The following is a 22144-nucleotide window of genomic DNA, read 5'->3' on the forward strand; positions in this document are numbered from 1 at the left end:
ATGTGTTGCTCAATCTCATCCTTAATAATTCCTTCCATTAATTTTCCTGTGATGCACGTTAAGCTTACTGGCCTATAGTTGCTTGGATCTGCCCTGTCACCCTTTTTATATAATGGGATGATATTTGCCATTTTCCAGTCCTTTGGAATCTCTCCAGTGCTCAGTGACTTCCTAAAAATATGTGTCAAGGGTTTATATCTGTACTCACTAGCCTCCTTAAGAACACGAGGAAAAATATTATCTGGTCCTGGTGATTTGTTTGATTTCATCTTATTTAATCTGAGCAGCACTTCTCCCTCTACAATTTCCAAATCCCTCAGTACCTCCTTAGTAGTCCCTGTTACTGCTCTGAGGTTATCCACTTGCTCACTTGTGAAGACCTCAGAAAAATGTAAGTTTAGGGCATCTGCTATTTCACTGTCTGTATCTTTTAATTCCCCTTTACTATTCCTGATGAACTTGACCTCCTTCTTAACTGTTCTTTTACTACTAAAATACTGAAAGAATCTCTTGGGGTCTTCTTTCGCCTTATCTGCTATATTCCTCTCCAACTGTCTTTTAGCCTCTCTGATATCCTTCTTAATTCATTCTAAGCAGTGCCATATTTTCATCCATTACATTCTGTGATGTTATTTTACAAAGCCTATAGAGAGAGAGCGACACTAAGTGGCAGTGTAGTGAGAAGAGCACAGAACAGTTTCATTGTGTTTTGTCCAAATAACAGTAAATGGGAAGTGAACTGATCACACTGTATTGTATTTTTAATAAAAGCTTTAGATTTTTTTTTAAAAGAGCCAAACCACCTGCACATCACAGTTTATGTGGCACATTGTGCTCCTGCACAATTGTTTCCGATGGGAGTGTTAGCTCCCTGGAAATATGTTCTTTTATAATGCGGCGTTTTAATAAACCTTTATTTAAATAAGTATAAATTATAACGGCGATATCCCTCTTTTCAGCTATAGGCGGCGACAAAGTCACAGAAAAGACAGAATATACTTAGCTTGTTTAATGCGGCTTACGTTGCTATAAAAACAGGGAAGACCAGCGTATTTCATCTTTAAACCTTGGGGATTCGGTCGTGTAGAAATAGCTTTTTTCTGTCACAACGGAGGTGGTATTTGAGTCTATTGCTTCCACTCACTCAGGTCCTCGAAGCTTGGCAAGGGTCCAGATTCTTTTATATTGTGTCCACACGACCAAATCCCCATTACATTGCCAAACAAGGTAGACAAACTTGTGCTGAGCATCAAACAGTCAGATCAAATAACACGTAGGCCTTTTTGGGCTGACAACAGCTGTCCCTGTCTGTCTTTATGCTTTGCCTGGCCCAGCAATTCTGACTGCTGACACTCTGTGCTAAAGCTGGCTCAGCTCTTCATGGCATATCACACAGAAAAAGAATGAAAAATACATTTAAAAAGATCTAAAACAGATACAGTGACACAATTCTTAATATTATAACAAACTTATTATAACAGACCACCCTTTGTCACTGGATCTGTGACAAAACAATCCCTGAGAATCTTATTCACAAAGCAAAAGGTACTCAGTCCCCCTTCACCATGTAAACAGCTCCTCAAGAATGCTTGTAAAGACGTGGGGTGTAGTGCCGATCTAGCTCCTGCTTCACCCGTCTAATACGCAAATGTAAGTAAATATTTGTAATGGTAAAAATGATAATAATAATAACTAACAGTACAATTGGATGAACAAGTACATTTAAAATAGTGTTACTGGATGGTGACCACTTAGTGAAAAAATCCCACCAGTGATGTGTAGATATCTCTTCAATTTCTTCTGCAGAGGTAATTACTTTCATTTCATCAGTTTTCAATCTTACTAGTAGGTCCCTTACTTTTTGTAACGTTACATTAAAAAGATGTTCATATTGTTTAGCATGCTCTAAAATCGCTTTATATTTAGGTAGTTCTATTTCGTAGGCAAATTGTAAATTCAGGAATGGGTTAGCTTCTGCTTCCCAATGTATATCCTCCCATGTAGTTAACATGTAGGTTCTTCCATAATAGTCATCTCGTATATTACTCACATTGGTGCGACAGGATACCCCTGGGCTCTTGTAGTGGGTACCATCACTCCAAGTGATGTTATTTATTGTCACTGCACATGCAGAAGTGGTATCAGTTTGAAACACTTCAGTGGAATTTACTGCTATTTGGCGCCAATAACAGTCTCCAGCTAAAGGATGCAAACAGGGGTGTGGCAATGTACCCACCCTTTGACATACGAACCCTTCTTGCCAGTTATAACAAAAGGCAGGTTCAACAGTATTATTATTTAGATCTATCCATTGTCTATCTACTATGGGTGTCCACCATGTTCCTCCTAGGTAAACAGGTAAGACATGAAACGGACACCAAACATTGTCCTCTTCAGCAGTGGTTGCTACCTGAAATACAGCTTGGCATATTGATTCCTCACACATGAAGGACTTAGGCTGCAACCACCAGTCTGATGGTAATTTTAATTCTTTTCTCCAATGTTGGGGGTTTTTGAATCCCCAATCTGTCTTAAAATTTAAATACTGCTGTATAGCAATAATCTGTTTTAAATAGCAAGCTGATTCTTCATCTATGGCCCATTGGCTTTGTAAACCAGTCCATAAGGACTCATTTAACCACCCATGGTGAGTCTTCCATAATAGCAACTCCTGTATATGCCTGTCTGCCAACTCTGGCCCCCAATGAGCCAAAGTTTGCAAACTATTGGCTTGTTTCACACCAATAGATGATATTTTGTGATATATTGCTGCTATATCAGCAGTATTAAGAGATCCTAAACCTAAACCTCCTACTCCTAAACCAGTTCCTATAGCTCCCCACATGTCTCGCTTTGGCCTTCGTTTTATTTCTACCTTATGAGGAGGCCATAAGGATTGTATGTTTCTACAATTATATGTTGCACCTGTACTGCGTGGTACTATATGTTCTCCTCTTGGAAACTCATGACGTTTTATATCAAACCCACTAACATTAATGTTGAGTGCTACAGTAATTATTTTATGTGCTATCCTAGCTTTTTTACAACCTTTCATTTGTCTAAGTAATGTTGCATCAAATGGATAACCATTCCCTCTTCTAGTCTTATGAATTTCCCATAACATTACTGGTACCTTTACATTTGTTGTTGCTTCCTGTTTAAACACATATAATATTACATCATTCTCGGGTGTTGATATTGCAGTCAGTGGTTGCCCCCCTTCAATTGTCCAACATGATAGTCCATTAGAATCAGGTTTACAGTTCATCATAGCCAACCAGACAGATACGTTATTATGCACAGTCACAGTTATTGCAGTGTCTTCATAAGTCATCACAGGTAAAGGTAACAGGTCAGGATATTCCAGTTTCATGCGAAATGGAGCCGTAGATGTCTTGTCTCGTAACTGCCAGGTACAGTTCTTGGTAAGTGTGAAGTTCAAGGTCACATACTTTTCTGTTCCTGGCGTATCAGCAGCCCAAAAGACTTTGTTATAGGGGGTGCATCGACTCCATCCGGTCCATAAACCGTCTGTCCCGATTATTCCACACGTGAGGATAATCTGTGTAAGGGAAAGCAGAGGGGCGACTGAGAGCCCATTAAAAGAACCATTCTAGTGTCTCCTGGTCCTGCAGCTATTATTTCTCCTGCCCTCGGCTTTTGCCCTGGAGTTAAAACCCATACCTTCCCTCCAATTTCTCCTTTAAACTGTTCAATACTGACTAAAACAGGTGTGACTTTTTCTATGTGCAGTTTACATATGGCCTGTCCTTCAGCTATGTGTATGTCTTTACTGCCTTGATTTTCTAATACTAAATACCATTCATTTAAACAGATCTCTAATGTCTCTGTTAAACATGCATCTGTTACAAGCATTTCAACATTTATTCTCACCTCCCATTCCTTTGGCCACTGACCTGTTATTCCCAAGCTGAGTCTTTCTGAGGAGTTTAACTTGATTGTAAGTGATTTAGGTGCCCTAACCAATAACCCTGTGGGAGTTAATTCATTGTTTGCCAGTGGACTAATTGTTGTCAGGCGGAGGGCACACACAGGTGGCTCTCCTCCGACATTTTGATGTCTCATAAAAGGTGTGGACCCAGCCAACGGACGATTATTGAGATTAAATAAGGCTTGCTTTAAAACTTTAGTCCAGCCTTTAAGATGATTGTGCCCAGTTAGTTTTTTAACTTGTTCTTTCAACAGGCCATTCATTCTCTCAATAAGTCCTGCAGCCTGTGGGTGATAAGGGATATGCAGAGTCCACTGAATGCCAGCTCCTTGAGCCCACTCTTGTACGTCTCTCCAGCAAAGTGGCTTCCTTGATCACTTTGGATTTCTTCAGGCACTCCATATGCTTGGATTAAATGGCTCAGTCCATTAAGTGTAGCTTTCTGGTCAGCTCTTGTTGATGGATAAGCTTGTAACAGTCCAGAATAAGTATCTACTGCAGTTAAAGCATATAATAGTTTATTTTCTCGTGGCAGTGGCCCAATGTAATCCACCTGCCAAATTTGTCCTGGTCCCATTCCTCTCTTCAGTTTACCAGTTGCCTTCTTCTGTAGGGGCCATTGTTTTACTTCTGTACATGTGGAGCAATTGTTCACTATTTGTTTAACAATATCATTAGTGACTGGTATACATGCTGATGACACCATTGATATGTTTTTTCTGCTCCCATGTGTCCTGAAGTTTCATGAGCCCACCTTGCTAATGATATTAAGGAAGGCTCGATTACATTTACTTCAGCATAGTTGCACAGGTCTTCATTCTCTACAGAGGCTTCTTCCAGGTTGATTTCTCGAACAGCAGCTATTAGATCAGCTTGTTGGTTATAAAGCCTCTCAAGGGATATCAGAGGGCATGGGCATCTACATGACCAATGAGAGTTTCCCTCTTGTGCCCATTGTCCAAAGCTGCTCCCACAGTTCTGTGCCACCCCAGAGTTCTCTCCCATGAATAGTCCAAGCAGCCCTTCTCCACATTGTGATCCACACTGTTAGTCCTTGAAAAACTGCCCAGCTATCAGTATAAACAACAATAGGGAAGCTTTGATTTTCTGTTAATGCCATAGCGACAGCAATAAGTTCAGCCCATTGGCTTGATTTACCTTCCCCTGTTGCTTCAGGATGGTCTCAGTGTGAGGTTGATAAGCCACTGCTCTCCAAAGCCTTTTTCTTCCTTCCACAGTTGCTGACCCGTCTGTGAACCAGCTGTTCTCCTGTTGCGCTGGTGTCAAATGATCGTAGGCTGGGGCTTCTTTAAAGGGCGACTCCACTACAGGAAGAACAGGTGGTATGTCTTCTGATCCTCATAAATCACAGCTCCGGCCATAGCCCCTTGTAAGGCACTCGTGTCTTTGCCTTCAAAGTGTGCTCTGGCTTGCAAATACCATTTCCACTTGCATAAAGTTTGATTTTGGGCAGCGCCTGCTCTCGCCCAGACCATTATCTCTAACCCACCCAGCAATGGGCAAGTTAGTGCGTAGCTTTACCGGAGCAGGACCTGTCTGTCTCTCAGTGTGCAAAAGAGCCCAGTATGCTGTAAGAAGCTGCTTTTCAAGTGGTGTATATTTAGTCTGTGAACCTGTTAGCTGTCGGCTCCAAAAGCCGATGGGAACACGTTTACTTCCATGCTTTTGCCATAAGCTCCACGTAGCAATATTATTCTGTTCTGTGGCTTCCAGTTCAAAAGGCAAATTAGCTTTTAAAGGTCCCAGTCCTTGGTGTTGGACTAAAGCTTCTTTAGCTGCCTCAAAAGCAACTTGTTGTTTTTCTGTCCATTCAAACTGTGCCTTTTTCTTGACAACATCATGTATGGGTCTTAAAATTAGTCCCAAATGTGGCACAAAAGCTCTCCAAAAACCCATTAGTCCCACAAAGGATTGAGCTTCTTTTTTGTTAGTTGGTGCCTTTAACTTATACAAAGAGTCAATTACTTTTTGGGGCACTCGTTTTTTTGGTCCAAACCACATCATGCCCAGAAATTTAACTTCTCTGGTGGGTCCTTGGATTTTGTCTTTATTGATAGCCCATCCTCTGCTCTCCATGTGGGATATTAAAACTGGCAATGCATTTGTTACTGATGCTTCATCCCCAGTTAACATTATATCATCCACATAATGGAAACATTGTACCTTTTCTAAATCTGAACAGGTAGCCAGATCTCTTGCTACAAGTCCATGGCACAACGTAGGGCTGTGTAGGTATCCCTGTGGCAGTACTTGAAAGGTGTACTGTCTGTCCTTCCATGTAAATGCAAACTGATCTTGACTTTGGGTTGCAATTGGAATAGAGAAAAACGCATTAGCCAGGTCAATAACAGCATGCCACTCTCCTGCATTAGCCATGATGTCTTCTATGATGGTCACAATATCAGGAACTGCAGCAGTCAATTGCGGTGCTTTAGCATTTAGACCTCTGTAATCGATTGTCATTCTCCATGAACCATCCAGTTTTCTGACTGGCCACACAGGAGAATTGAAAGGGCTAACTGCAGGTCGAATAATTCCTACCCACAATAACTCTTCCACTGTTTCTCCTATTTCTTGCAAACCTCCTGGCAAACGATACTGTTTTAAATTTACAGGTGTGTCAGGGACTGGAATTTCTAAAGGGGTCCATTTTGCCTTTCCTCTTACTATTGCTTTTACTATTCTACACATGACATTACAAATCCCAAAAGAAAATGTTCCCCATTCTGTTTGGAATGACTTTCCTGTAAGAATATCTATCCCCAGAATATATTCAGGCAATTCTGAAATAAGCACCTTAGCTTTAAAAGAGGGTGACTTTCCTATTGCTAAGTGTATTGTGATTAATTTCGCCTGGATATCTGAGCCCCCGTATCCATTTACATTTACAATTGGTCCTGAAAAGTTATGTGGATTCCTATTAATTAACGTTATTTCTGCCCCAGTGTCCATAAATGCCATAACCTGATGTGGTTTTCTTCCTTTACCCCAGTAAATTGTTAGCGGGACGTACTGGTGTCGGTCTCCTGTATGAATGAGCTGTACATCCCCGCTTACAGAAGACCTGCCATCCCCTCAATATGTTGGTCAGGGTGTGCGCCACTCTTTCGAAAAGTGTAAATACCGTTTCGGTTTTTGTTCAGAGTGTTTCTTTTCCTCCTCACTAGTCGGTGCCATTGGAGTAATTCTGCCCTCTTCTTTTTTAGACTTTCTCAGAGCTTGCCATCTCTGAAAAAGTTCCCCAGTTGGTTTGCCATCTACATCCTTTTTATTTATCCCTGCTTGCAGTAGATCATGAACTATCCTTGCACGTTTTACTTTTATTTTATCATGTCCTTCTATGGCTCTGACTGGTCTCTGCCCAGTAGATGCCTATACTGTAGCGCCCAATTCATCTAACTCACCAAATAATGCAGCCACATCCCATACTGTCTGCTGATTAACTCCGGCGAGCATAGATAACAGAGCCCTATTAAATGATGTGGTGCATTTTTTATTAAATGGTTTCGCATTCCGGCAGTGAATGTTTCATTATCAGGACCAGCAAACGCGACTCCTGGTGCAGCTTTATAAATAGCTGATTGCACACCCATTTCTCACAGTTGCTGAAATGCTTCAGAAGCTGTACGCCAAGATTTATCAATTTTTTCCGAGTCTCTAGCATCTGGATATGCGTGTTTCACAGCATTTACTATCCATTCCACTATCGATACAATCACTTGATTCAGTGCCCCTCGTAACGCATTTCTTAATTTAGAATTCGTAGTGATCGAGCCTAAATGTTTAATCTCTGCATCCGTCAACTGACAGCTATCACCACCTTCATCCCACATATGTAATATCCACTGCATATAATGCATGTAATTACAACTCAAAGACACATGATATCCGATATGGTGGTCCACAAGGCTCTATCCTGGGTCCGCTGCTCTTCTCAATCTACATGCTTCCGTTAGGTCAGATTATCTCAGGTTACAACGTGAGCTACCACAGCTATGCTGATGACACACAGCTGTACTTATCAGTAGCACCTGATGACACAGACTCTCTCGAATCACTAACACAATGTCTTACTGGTATTTCTGAATGGATGAATAGTAATTTTCTCAAGCTAAATAAAGAGAAAACTGAAATTTTATTGATTGGCAAAAATGGATTCAGTGAGGTTATCAGAAATAAACTTGACGTATTAGGATTAGAAGTTAAGACGGAAGTAAAAAACTTAGGGGTAACTGTTGACTGTAACCTGAATTTTAAATCGCATATTCATCAGACCACTAGGACAGCATTTTTTCACTTAAGAAATATAGCAAAAGTTAGACCTCTTATATCATTGAAAGATGCTGAGAAATTAATTCACGCTTCTGTTTTTAGTAGCCTAGATTACTGTAACGCACTCCTCTCAGGACTACCCAAAAAAGACATAAATCATTTGCAACGAGTGCAGAATGCTGCTGCTAGAATCCTAACTAGGAAAAGAAAATCCAAACACATTTCTCCAGTTTTGATGTCACTACACTGGTTACCTGTGTCATTCAGGATTGACTTTAAAATACTGCTTATGGTTTACAAAGCCTTAAATAATCTCGCTCCATCTTATATATCGGAATGTCTGACACCTTATATTCCAAATCGTAACCTTAGTTCCTCAAATGAGGGTCTCCTTAGAATTCCAAGAACAAAGCTTAAAAGAAGTGGTGAGGTGGCCTTCTGCTGTTATGCACCTAAAATCTGGAATAGCCTGCCAATAGGAATTCACCAGGCTGATACAGTAGAGCACTTTAAAACACTGCTGAAAATACATTACTTTAACATGGCTTTCTCCTAACTTCACTTTAACTTAATCCTGATACTCTGTATGTTCAATTCATCATAATAACTATTCATTGTGGCTCTAAAATCCGTACTGACTCCTACTCTCTCTTCTGTTTCTTTTTCCGGTTTCTCTGTGGTGGCGGCCTGCGCCACCACCACCTACTCAAAGCACCATGATACTCCAACATTGATGGACTAAAAGCCAGAAATCCACGTGATCATCATCATCATCATCAAGTCCTTCCATGAAAACCATAAACACAAAGAGGACTGTTTCATTTATGTTAGGTAGATTGCCCAGAGGGGACTGGGTGGTCTCGTGGTCTGGAATCCCTGCAGATTTTATTTTTTTCTCCAGCCGTCTGGAGTTTTTTTTTTGTTTTTTCTGTCCCCCCTGGCCATTGGACCTTACTCTTATTCTATATTAATTAATGTTGACTTATTTTATTTTCTTACTGTGTCTCTTATTTTTCTATTCTTCATTATGTAAAGCACTTTGAGCTACATTTCTTTTGTATGAAAATGTGCTATATAAATAAATGTTGTTGTTCTTGTTGTTGTTGCATCAAGCTCTCGTCTGGTCTGCCTATACTGTTTACCAATTTCCAGAAACTCTGCTGTGCAAAATCACATATGGTTCGTGTTACCCTGTGCTGTCCGCCTGGGTGCCCTTTGGCTTTATTTTAAATGACCGTTCTAGCATCTATAATTTTAAAACTGTCATTACTACGATTTCTCTCATCTGATTCCATATCGTCCTCCCCCCAGATATTGTCGCCACTATCTGAGTTATATACAATGCCATCCCATGTTTCTGGGTTCCAATCGCCTTGCATTATGGCTCGTATTTTAAAAGCGGAAACGGGGTGTGTTTTCCCTTGTTTACGTCTCTTAGCATGCACTAAACGTATGGCTAAAGCAGTACATTTAGTCTCCCACTCATTCGCCCGAGACGTAGCATTTTCCATGCATTCTTGAGTAATAACTTGCTTTTCTTGTAGATTTTCTATTTCTTGTTTAAGTTCCCCACACTCTATGACCATGTTTTGAAGTAAAATTCAGCCACAGGTGTCCAAGACTGTGCGCGCAACCACCCAGGAATTCGAGATAAAACCTGGCTAAGACCCTCCACTCCGACATTATTCGAAGCATATGTTTTAAATATATGATTCATCATAAATATACGGTTTATTAATATAGCCACAATCCTGCTCACAGCGCCAGAATGTTTCCGATAGGAGGTTTTAGCTCCTTGGAAATATGTTCTTTTCAATTGCAGTGTTTTAATGAACCTGTATTTAAATAATTATAAATGAAAAAAGGCGATATCCCTCTCTTAAGTGATAGGCGACGACAATCTCACAGAAAAGAAAGGATACATTTAGCTTTGTTTAATATCGGCTTACGCTGCATAGCAGATGGGAGAAACAAATAGCATTTCTCGATCCAAGGGTGAGGTCCCGGCATCGGTCATCGTCACAGCATAGGAAGTATTTTTTGACCGATTTGACGTAGTCTTCATCTGTCCAAACAGTTTCTCAGTGGTTTGGCAAGTCTCCAAGCTTTATATACTGCTTTCTACATGTGCAGGCCCCCCAGATGGTACATAATACAATTCCAAACAAGGACAGAAGATTTGGTGCTGACATCAGACAGCAGACTCAAATAACACACACACCTCCAGCTGTCCTTGTCCATCTTATCCTAGTTGGGCCCCACTATTCTAAATGCTGACACTTCTTTTACTAAATGTGGCTCAGCTATGCATGGACACAAAAAAGAACAAAACTCATTTACAAGTGTTTTACAGAGACAGTGACATAATAGTATAACAAACTATTATAACAAACCACCCTTTGTCACTGAATCTGTGACAAAACAATCCCTGAGGATCTTTTCCACAAAGCAAAAGGCAAAAGCCACCACCATGCTACACTGTAGGGATGGTATTGGCCTGGTGATGAGCGGTGCCTGGTTTCCTCCAAACGTGATGCCTGGCATTCACACCAAAGAGTTCAATCTTTGTCCCATCAGACCAGAGAATTTTGTTTCTCATGGTCTGAGAGTCCTTCAGGTGCCTTTTGGCAAACTCCAGGCGGGCTGCCATGTGCCTTTTACTAAGGAGTGGCTTCCGTCTGGCCACTCTACCATACAGGCCTGATTGGTGGATTGCTGCAGAGATGGTTGTCCTTCTGGAAGGTTCTCCTCTCTCCACAGAGGACCTCTGGATCTCTGACAGAGTGACCATCGGGTTCTTGGTCACCTCCCTGACTAAGGCCCTTCTCCCCGATCGCTCAGTTTAGATGGCCGGCAAGCTCTAGGAAGAGTCCTGGTGTTTTCGAACTTCTTCCACTTAAGGATGATGGAGGCCACTGTGCTCATTGGGACCTTCAAAGCAGCAGAATTTTATCTGTAACCTTCCACAGATTTGTGCCTCGAGACAATCCTGTCTCGGAGGTCTACAGACAGTTCCTTTGACTTCATGCTTGGTTTGTGCTCTGACATGAACTGTCAATTGTGAGACCTTATATAGACAGGTGTGTGCCTTTCCAAATCATGTCCAATCAACTGAATTTACCACAGGTGGACTTCAATTAAGCTGCAGAAACATCTCAAGGATGATCAGGGGAAACAAGATGCACCTGAGCTCAATTTTGAGCTTCATGGCAAAGGCTGTGAATACTTATGTATATGTGCTTTCTCAGTTTTTTTATTTTTAATAAATTTGCAAAAATCTCAAGTAAACTTTTTTCACGTTGTCATTATGGGGTGTTGTGTGTAGAATTCTGAGGAAAAAATTAATTTAATCCATTTTGGAATAAGGCTGTAACATAGCAAAATGTGGAGAAAGTGATGCGCTGTGAATACTTTCTGGATGCACTGTAGATAGATAGATAGATAGATAGATAGATAGATAGATAGATAGATAGATAGATAGATAGATAGATAGATAGATAGATAGATAGATAGATAGATAGATTCTACATACATATAGTTGGTGCTGACCTACTGTCTGATCTCTAGACAAGCATCATGCCCTGGTAGTTAACGTGTTCTTCTAGTTGAATGACCTGAAAAGTGGAGCTACCTCTTGTTTTTACCATCTGTAGTGATTAAGTAGCACATGATGATACCCCTGCAAGTCAATAGTTACAGTTGTCCAAATGTGATAGGACCAATGGATGGACCACATGTGGAGTCAATCAGCATGAATGAGAGACATTTGAATTGTGGTCATTGAAGGATGGCTGCTGATTGGTCACCATCTTAAGATAACATACTGAGACTGGGGGTGTTAGTCCTAAATGAATCGGTGTGTTGACTAGATGGAATGGATGATATAACAAGGAGCTCCATCCTTGTCAGGTTGAGATAATGTTCCTTCATCCAGAGATATCATTGAGAAATGCTAAGACTCTAGATGGCATTTTGTGGTCATCTGAAGGGAACATCAAGCACAGCTGTATGTCATTGGAGTAGAGCATCATGATATGAGAATCCATGGGACTGGATAACAGGGCCTCCTAAGTGGTGATCAGAGAGAACAGGGGGTGACCACTCACCACTGTTTAGGGCATCCCTGTGCTTGCCTGATGCACCCATGGTATGGAAGGATCTGCCCGAGATGTAGGACTCCAACCTCATCAGACAGTAGTCCTGGTGATGCTGAGGTCAGACAGGTTGATGAGGAGGATCTGATGGCTGACTGTATCAAAGGCAGAGGAGAGACCAAGGAGAATGGCATAGTGGTAGATGGAGCCAGCCATAGCATGTCAACAACAGTCAGCAGAGCCGTGTTGGTGGAATGGTCCATCTTGTAGCATAACTGACTAGCATTAAGTAATCTGATCTTGGAATTAAAAGACCTGATTAAAGTCAGCATGTTTAAGAGCTTTCGATAAAAGAAGAGAAGAGACCAGTCAGTAATGATCTTCCTGAGAAAGGTCAACTGTGGGCTTTATACAAAATGGAATTATAAGGGCCTGTTAGAACATCGTAGTAAAAGTGCCTGTTCTGATTGAAGTGTCGTTAATGTGTGTGATTGCAGACATGAGTGAGATAGACACAGTCTGAGGGATGAGCAGAAGGGGGACCAGGGAGGAGGTTGGAAATGTCAGTTGTGGAGAAAGAAGAGAAAGAGGAGAATGGTGTGACATGTTCAGGAGGAGGGCGGCACGGTGGCACAGTGGGTAGCGCTGCTGCCTCAAAGTTAGCAGACTCGGGTTCACTTCCCGGGTCCTTTCTGCGTGGAGTTTGCATGTTCTCCCCGTGTCTGCGTGGGTTTCCTCCGGGTACTCTGGTTTCCTCCTACAGTCCAAAAAACATGCAGGTTAGGTGCATTGGTGATTCTAAATTGTCCCTAGTGTGTGCTTGGTGTGTGGGTGTGTGTGTGCACACCCTGTGGTGGGCTGGCACCCTGCCCAGGGTTTGTTTCCTGCCTTGCACCCTGTGTGGGCTGGGATTGGCTCCAGCAGACCCCCGTGACCCTGTAGTTAGGATATAGCAGGTTGGATAATGGATGGATGGATGGATGTTCAGGGGGAAGAAAAACAAATTAGCAGGAGTGATAAAAACTGTGAATTGATGGCAGCCACTGTGATATTACAGATCAGTGCAATGTGCATTTGACATGAGTAAATGATCAGTACGTTCAAGTTTTTGGGTGAAGTATAGGTAGAGGTGGAGTAGCTCCAGAAGCAGCTGTGGAAATGGATGATTGACCTGTTCTTTCATTAGCACTGGATTCATTATTGCCTCACTTGTGTCCCATGGAGTTTTAACACTAGAATCCCTGAAGCCTACGAAAAAACTCGTAATGTGGGCCACCTTAAACTCCTTTACACCTTTCTATCGGCGTCTTTTGTTTTATAAATGTGTCACCTGCTATCCCATCACCCCTACCGCTGCAGCTTTAGTCATACACAAAGTTCTGCCAGCTCAAGTCTGTTTATCAGGGTGTAGAGGGTAAATAATATATCGTTATTTGGAACACATGCATTTCATGTGTGCTCCGTGTCGACACCAATCTTTGTAAATTTAGGATCTCAGGATATGAGAGGCAAGAAATGTTGAACACATAACTAAAACAGTAAAAGAAATTGGGATAGGGTATGACACACACCTACATATGTCTGCTTGGTTTTTGTGTCTCCAAGTCGAGAGGCGGCAGACTGACTGGCAGGAAGACGCCCGACCACTTGCTGCATCCAAACAGTGCCATCTTTCGCTTTTATGCCTGGTGCAGCTGCGTTGTTCTTATATGTGAGTGGACGTTTCTTGTGTTGAGGGCTTCTGTCGTCTGTCTCCGATGTAGAACCTTATTCCTCATCTGAGTTCACCTCTGTTATAACACGTCTTTATTTGAAAACAGCAGTGTCAGATCGGGGGGAGCGTTAATGTGACTGATAGAATAAAAGTGAATAAAAATAAACGCTAACCATTACAAGTACCATACATTTACACCACCATTCACAGACTGTGGTGGTCAACTGCGGGCTATGCCCACCGGGACACCTGGAAGGACCAGGAGAGGGACTATGCCAAACCGGTACCACAAGAGGACAATCGCCCTGGTTTGTATGGGGGCCACATGAACTGAGCATGGAAGCTCAACCCTGCAAGGACCCGTGGCCACTGCCAGGGGGTGCCCGGAGGATTGAGAAGCCGTGGACATCAGCACTTCTGCCACACCCGGAAGTGCTGCCAAAAGGATTACCAGGGACACCCCGGAGTGCTTCCTGGTGTGGCGGAAGTGCCACAGTAAGATCGTCAGTGGGCGCCTGGAGCAAGTCTGGGTGGATATAAAAGATGCCGTCTTCCACCACTCAGGAGCCAGAGTCGGGAAGAAGATGACAAAGCTCGGGAGAGAGGAACAGAGGCGGTAAAAGGAAGGACTGTTGTGAGGCCTGGACTTAAGGGTGTTTGGTGCAGGGGCACTGTGTGCTGTGCGGGATTTTATAAAGACTGTAAATAGTGTAAATAAATACGTGTGTTTGAACCATCAGTGTCTGTCTGTCTGTGTCCGGGCTGAACTTCCACAAGAAACAAATCAAATGTATGTTTTTATTATATAATAGTAATAATAATAGCCACTCACTACTCAAGACAGTTAATGTATGAAAGACCCAGGCTCGAACCTGTAACCTCTCGACTTAGAGACAGCAGTTCTTAACTCTGCACCAGCCAAGCAGACATATCTTATATCTCAAATGAGTGGAGCCTTCCTGGGGAGCAAGGCTCTGGCAGCTCGTGGTTCCTCCAGCACTCCAAAAGTCCGCTCTCCATGGTCCATGGCCTGGTGGAGGCAGCACATTTCGGAGTGGTGAAGACCCTGCAGCGGCTACGTGGAAAATGTTAATGGGTTGTTAAAGGACATGGAGCTGCATGTGGTAACTTGCACCATCTGCACTGCATACACAGGGCCTACAGATCGCTCCTGTGCCCCTTTGCATCAATACCAGGTAGGGGCACCCATGGAAAGAGTTGGTGTAGACATCCTGGGCTCTTTCCCATGCACTGAGGATGGAAACTCCTTTGTGCTTGTCACAATGGACTACTTCACCAAATGGCCAGAGGGTTTTCCGGTCCCTGACCAGAGTGCCATCATGACAGCTGAAATTTTGAAGCTCAACTGTTCAAAGAGGTCTACCAGCTAATGGGGGTGCCCAAGACCAGAACCACATACCTACATCCCCAAAGTGATGGGTTGGTGAAGCAATTCCAGCCAATTTTAACCACTCAACTGGCTATACTCATGTCAACCCACCAACAGGACTGGGACCGACGTCTACCACATGTTTTATGGACTTAACGCTCAGCCATTTTCAAGTCAACCAGATGCACCCCAGAAGACCTGATGTTTGGTCGTGAGCTCCGTACTCCAGTTGACCTCATCTTTGGGTGGCATCCTGAAGAAGAGGTTCCTGCTGCACCTGGTCTGGAGTATCTGACCCAGCTCCGGGAACAGTTGGAGACTGTGCACGAATTTGCTAGGAGCCACCAGACTACCATTATCTGGGGTGACCTTTTGATCCTGGAGACCAGGTGTGGGTGTTTAACCCCCGTCACAAAAAGTGATTGTGCCCAAAACTTGCCAGCCTCTGGGAAGGTCCAAGCACGATCCTGGAGAGACTCTCTGAAGTACTGCATGGGATCAGGAAACCCGAAAGGAACAAGCTAATGGTGCTCAGGATCATCTGGCACCTTTAAAACCCAGGAGGGCACCAGAAATCCCCAACATCCCGCCAATCCACTTAGCAACACCAGAGCCAACAGTCCCTCCTGTGGAGCCTTCCAATAGAACCCAGCACCTAAGACGTCCTTCACACTGGCATCAGGATTTTATTGTAGACTGTGGGGGTGACGAGGATGACTGAACCCTCTTGGGTGGGGGTGATGTAGTGACGGATGGCACTGACCTCCCAGGAGGCTCTGTGGCACTGCAGCTAAAATTAAACAGTTAATTGTGATTTAATTCATTATGGATTTTAAAACAATTACTGTGTTTAATGTTTAGTTATAACTTTTGGTAACAGGCGTGTTTTATTAAAGTTTAAAGGGGGGGTTGGAGTTTGCCCACCACCACTAACCGATGCTGCCTGCCATGTGAGTCCGGGTATCGGGACTAAAGGAGCGAGCTGAAGTTGAGTATTGCTGTTTTGTAGCGATCTTATTACTTGAATGGACAACTCCATCAATATTAAAAGAAAAAGTGTTTTTATACATTGAGTGTGTCTGAGTGCCACAATATTAAACAACAAACATGTCATTCAAATGTAAATTACTGTGCCATTATACACAAATAAACCTCTAAAGGAGTAACTTCTGTCTGCTAATATGTATAAAAGGAAAGGTAACTTTAAAGTAAAGTAATACATACAGACGGTGATATCACAAGTATGAAGATGAGGGCAGATGACAGAGGACTGCGATTGGTGTGCTTACACGCACAGGACAGCAGCCTTCCTGAATCGAAACTAACTTTCTGATTACGTCACATGACAGGAGCAAGAGAAAGGTAGGGAAAATACCAGATATGCACACTAGATGGAGATAAACTGCAAATCCTAATTAAATAAACAGGTTTAACAAGATGTAACAGAACACATGGCCACGGCCACCGAGACCTCACCTCTTCTTTTTAGAGAACTCCTGAAAGATGGCGTCTCAGTCTGAGGATCACAGTCCCGCATGATGAACTCCCCGACCCAGACCTGCTCAAAAAACTGTTTGCCTTTCTCTTATGTCCTGAACAACAGGCAGTTGTGGTTGTCAAAATATTGTACCCGCTTCACCATCCTCTGTAGTGCCCATTGGCTCTGGGTTGAGCAGGTGCCATACCAGGATGATAAGCAGCCACTGACGATGGACTTCACTAGGCACCTGTACAAGTTGTTGGTCATAAATGGAGAAATCTGGCCTTTCCAGAGAAATCTGAGGTGGTGAAGGAGTTAATGAGCCATCTTGATTATGGTCAGCAGTGATTGTCATTCCAAGACATTTCAATCTGCCAGCTCTCCTTGTGGCGTCCCTTTCAACATACTGTTGTCATTAATCTGGATTTTGTGTTTGAAAGTCATTCCTTGTTGTTTTGGCACGTGCTCTATGTGTTCTTCTTATGATAAATGGGTGCACTGCCACGCTGGCCAGGATCTGATGCTCTGTAACCTGAGTGCCAGCACTGCTATTAATTAAATCCCTCGCTATTCTCTCTTTCTGAGGGTTAGTTTAGAAGTGCCAGGCTAAGACTCCTCATCCTTGTCTGCCACCTCAGCCTTGGCTTTCATGCCCATAGATGGTGTGCAGTTTTTAATGGGCTAACGTGACCATTGCCCACTGTAGCCACGAGAGGGTGCTCCCACTGCCCAAACCCGACACAGACAGATGCAGAACACAAAGTGCAAAACACCTGCTTTTTATTTTTTCCAGTTATCTTGTGGGAAACGCCTTCCCCCGTTTCCCACCTGTATAGCACAGTTCAAAGGACAACACAAAAGCACAATTCTCTTCTTTCATTTTCCCTCTCTTTCTGTTTGTCTGCCTCCCCTCCTGACAAACTCCGTCCTCTTCCACCCGACTCTGACTCCCTGAATGGAGTGAGGCGGCCCCTTTTATAGGTCACACAGAAGTGCTCCAGATGCTCCACAAACTTCAACCAAAGGCTCAGCAGTCATCAAGGCACCCCCTGGTGGAGACCACAGGCCTCAGCAGACTTCAGCTTCCATGCTCCAAACCTGTGGACCCGCTGCGAGTCAGAGGGGCTGTCCTCTAGCATTCTGGGAGAGGTAATGCCCTGAATATGCTCTCTACCCCGGTCCTTCCATTACGGGGGCATCCCAGCTGTCCACCACACCTCCTAAATCTGCCTCTGCTGGTAATTATGATCTCTGTGATAGACACCTGGGCGAGCTCCTCCAGTTTGCTGTTACAACACATATTCGCCATTTTCTCCACAGTTACATTTTACGCAGTCAGGTCCGCTCATCCTCACTGATCTGCTTCTGTTTACCTCCTCCAAACGTCTGACTGATTAATGGCTGACAGAGTTACCTAATTACCACATTTGTGACCTCTTTACAATTAATAAGTGACACTCTGTTACACTGCACACAATCCCCATGACTTGCTGTTTGTTTTGTGACCATTTTGTGACTGATTTTTATCCTTCACTGTGCCATCCTTGTTTATCTCCCACTGCCTTTAAATGATTTGCTCATCTTTACTGACATCTCAATTGTCTGCTCAGTTGTTGCTGTTCTCACAGAACTCAATTTGCTCGTTGCTAGTGATTTGCACTGAATGAGGTCCACTTGTACGCCACATCAGCAGCATTTGAATCTTGCCGACTACTCCAATCCCTTTTTGTGGCTGGTAGTAGAATTGAAGTAATTTTTGAGAGCGGCCTGTGATATTTGATAGTCTCACAAACTCATGCATGACAAGACAGGACTTTTTATTAAAATTATGTTATTGTGCCTCCTGGATTGGACTTTTTATTTTTAACAGAGACCTGGCTGGACTTTAGTGACTCAAGACCACTGTTAGAATTTTCCACTGCTGACCGTATGCTTTGTTAACACACCAAAGTAGTGGGGGATGGGATGTCCATTGTGTTTAAAAATGTTCATAAATATTACACACTTCCTACTGAAATATAATTAACTTTTGAGAGACAATTGTTAAAAGCTGAATTAAGAGGTGCAGTGCCTGTCACTCTTGTTTATGGACCTCATAAATGATGTAAAGATTTTATTAGGAGATTTTCTGTTTTCTTTGTCTCTGGTCAAGTTTATATCTGATAAAATACTAATCATAGGTGATTTGAACATTCATGTTTCTTGTACTTTAAAACTGTTCATTACCAGGTTTATTCAATTGCTCGATTCTCTTAATCTTGTTCAGTCTGTTAATGGTCCTACTCACATTCAGGGTCATATGCTTGATCTTATTTTATCATTTGGTTTCTTTGTCAGTGATGATGAGAAAATGCCAGTCATACTCAGTGCTGTGGCACCTTCTCAAATTGTCATTCCTGTGGTCTCAAGAAGCAGCCTTCATGCTATAAACTCCTATACTAAATATATTTGTTCTGATATTTCTGTAAATTCTTCTCTTGTTAGTTCTGTGCCACACAATCGGTTACTCTGTCCTCGTAATTCTACATGCAGATCCACACTTGATTCTGTGGCTCTTGTGAAAATCAGACACTTCATATCTAAAGGCCATCCCTGGTTTAACGACTCCATGCAGACTCTTAGAATGAAGTGTAGGATAACAGAGCGTAGATGGAAAAGATAAATGACAGACATCTTAGGAGATTCTGAAAACCCGTCTGTCTGAATTCCAGCAGCCTGTCAAATTAGCTGAGACAAAACCCTTGTTTGATATTTCTACCAATGATCAGATGTCTAGAGTTCTGTTCAGCACAATTAGTTACACTCCGTACTCCGACACACTTAGCTCCACACTGATACATGTGAGGAGTTTTTGAATTTTTACTGATAAAACTGATGAGATGAGATCTTCTGTCACATCACCTGCCTCAGTTCCTTTGTTGTCCCCAACTTGTCTTTACTCAGTCTGACTCTGTTTGTCTTCCCTTTCTTACCCAAACTGTGCCCACTATAAAGCCCACATCCTCCCCTCCTAATGTCATTCCAGCTCGTCTCTTCAGAGAGACTTTTCATGTTATTGTTGACCTGCCATTGTTACTGTCCCTCCATCCTTCAAACATGCAGTGGTCAGCCTGGGCTTAAAAACATGGACTTGACCCGAGTTTCTTTCTGTCTTATCTCTAAATTGTGATTCCTCTCTCAATTCTTGAAAAGTTTGTTTTTTCACAGCTGCTGCTCTTTCCTTGGTAATGATAATCTAATGGAGACCCTCCAGTCAGGTTCAGAGCATTTCATAGCACCAAGTCTGCTCTTGTGATGGTCACCAAAGACAACAGAAATCAAGTAGACAATCAAAGATGGACAATCAGACAAGTGAACAAGGAGCCAACTAGTTTGCTGCAATGTGTTTGGTTTTATTTTAAACTAATAGTCTTCTTTCTTGACAATGATTGGTCGGGTTTGGTCCTTTTGGCCTACAAGAGAAGGAGACATCTGGTCAAATGAGTACAAGAAATCAGAGACCTTGAACTTTCAAAGATGACTTTTTTGATGCTCTGTGACTTCATAAATTAATATAAAGTGAGGAGTGTGAAGGCCTTGAGCAGAGTCTAATGAAACGGATGGTGGAGGTGTCAAATTCAGGTGGGGGGTAACATTACAGTCCTGAACAAGGACTCACCTTATGTCAGACTAATTTTAAAAAGGACTTGTATTGATATTACAATGAAAGTACAGGCAAGTTTTCAATAATGAAACTCCGTCTCCATGTCACCTCACGTCACACCTGTGGGATTCTCAAATATTCTCAGGCCTGAGGCACAAGTTACTGTCACCATGAACCCTGTGATTGACAGCAGCAGCTCTCTGTTATCCAATCCAGATGTTTTGATGTGTCTTTTAACATATATATGTGTTTTACATACAGTATGTATTATATATATACACACATACACATTCACTGGCCATTTTATTAGGTACACCTTGCTAGTATCGGGTTCACTCCGTTTAGCCTTCAGAACTGCTGTAATTCTTCATGGTGTAGATTCAATAAGGTGCTGGAAACACTCCTCAGAGATTGTGCTCCATTTTGACACGATAGCATCACACAGTTGCTGTGAATTTGTCGGTTGAACATCCAAGATGCAAATCTCCCTCTCTAACATATTCCAAAGGTGCTTTACTGGATTGAGATCTGGGGACTATGGAGACCATTTGAGTCCAGTGAACTCGTTGTCATGTTCAAGAATCCAATTTGAGATGATCTGAGCTTTGTGACATGGCGGGTTATCCTACTGGAAGGAGCCATCATAAGACTGGGACACTGTGCTCATAAAAGGATGGACATGGTCAGCAACAACACTCAAGTAGGCTGTGGCATTTAAATGAGGCTCAGTTGGTACTGAGGAGCCCGAAGTGTGCCAAGAAAATATCCCTCACACCATCACACCAGCACCAGCAGCAGCCTAAACAGTTGATACAAGGCAAGATTGATCCCTGCTTTCATGTTTTTGTCACCAAATTTTGATTTTACCATCCAAATGTCACAGCAGAATAAGAGACTCATCAGACAAGGCAGCATTTTTTATAACCTTCTGTTATCCAGTTCTGGTGAACCCATGCGTATTGTAGCATCAGTTCTCTGTTCTTAGCTGACAGGAATGGCACTCGGTGTGGTCCTACCTGAGATGTAACGAGTGCTTATTTGAGTTCCTGTTGCCTTTCTATCAGCTCAAATTAGTCTGGCCATTCTCCTCTGACCACTGGCACCAATAAGACATTTTTGCCCAGAGAACTGCCGCTCACTGGATATTTTCCCCTTTTTGGACCATTCTCTGTAAACCCTAAAGATGGCTGTGTGTGACAATCCCAGTAGATGAGCAGTTACAGAAATACTCAGTCCAGCTTATTTAGCATCAACAACCAGGCCACGTTGAAAGTCACTTCAGTCACCATTCTTCATCATTCTAGTGATCAGTTTGTGCTTCAGCAGGTCATCTTGACAATGTCTACAGGCTGAAATGCATTGAGCTGCTGCCATGTGATTGGCTGATTAGATATTTGTGTTAACAAACAGATGAAAAGGTGTACCTAATAAAGAGGCTGCTATGTGTGTGTGTGTGAGTGTGTGAGTATGAGTATATATACTGTATTGTTTAGGTTCTATAATATTTTAATTTCCACTTGGGGGCAAATAAAATAATCTTATCTAATCTAATGTAATCTAATTAGCCCGCCATTAAGC

General features: G+C 42.6%; 1 protein-coding gene across 2 annotated transcripts in view; it reads left to right on the forward strand.

The window, feature by feature from the left end:
• Nucleotides 1-22144, forward strand: part of LOC120521581 (tripartite motif-containing protein 16-like) — a 66752-nt gene that overhangs the window by 16070 nt on the left and 28538 nt on the right. The window contains exon 7 of one of the 2 annotated variants that reach the window (XM_039743104.1): nt 5191-5296. The exons of the other annotated variant lie outside the window; for it this stretch is intronic. Within the exon in view, the coding sequence (XP_039599038.1) occupies nt 5191-5243 (53 nt within the window). The 3' untranslated portion in view covers nt 5244-5296. Of the gene's footprint in view, nt 1-5190; nt 5297-22144 lie in introns of those variants that run through there. 2 annotated transcript variants of the gene reach the window in all.

This window comes from Polypterus senegalus, chromosome 2 (assembly GCF_016835505.1).
Source record: "Polypterus senegalus isolate Bchr_013 chromosome 2, ASM1683550v1, whole genome shotgun sequence".
In the NCBI taxonomy this organism is placed as follows: domain Eukaryota; kingdom Metazoa; phylum Chordata; class Cladistia; order Polypteriformes; family Polypteridae; genus Polypterus; species Polypterus senegalus.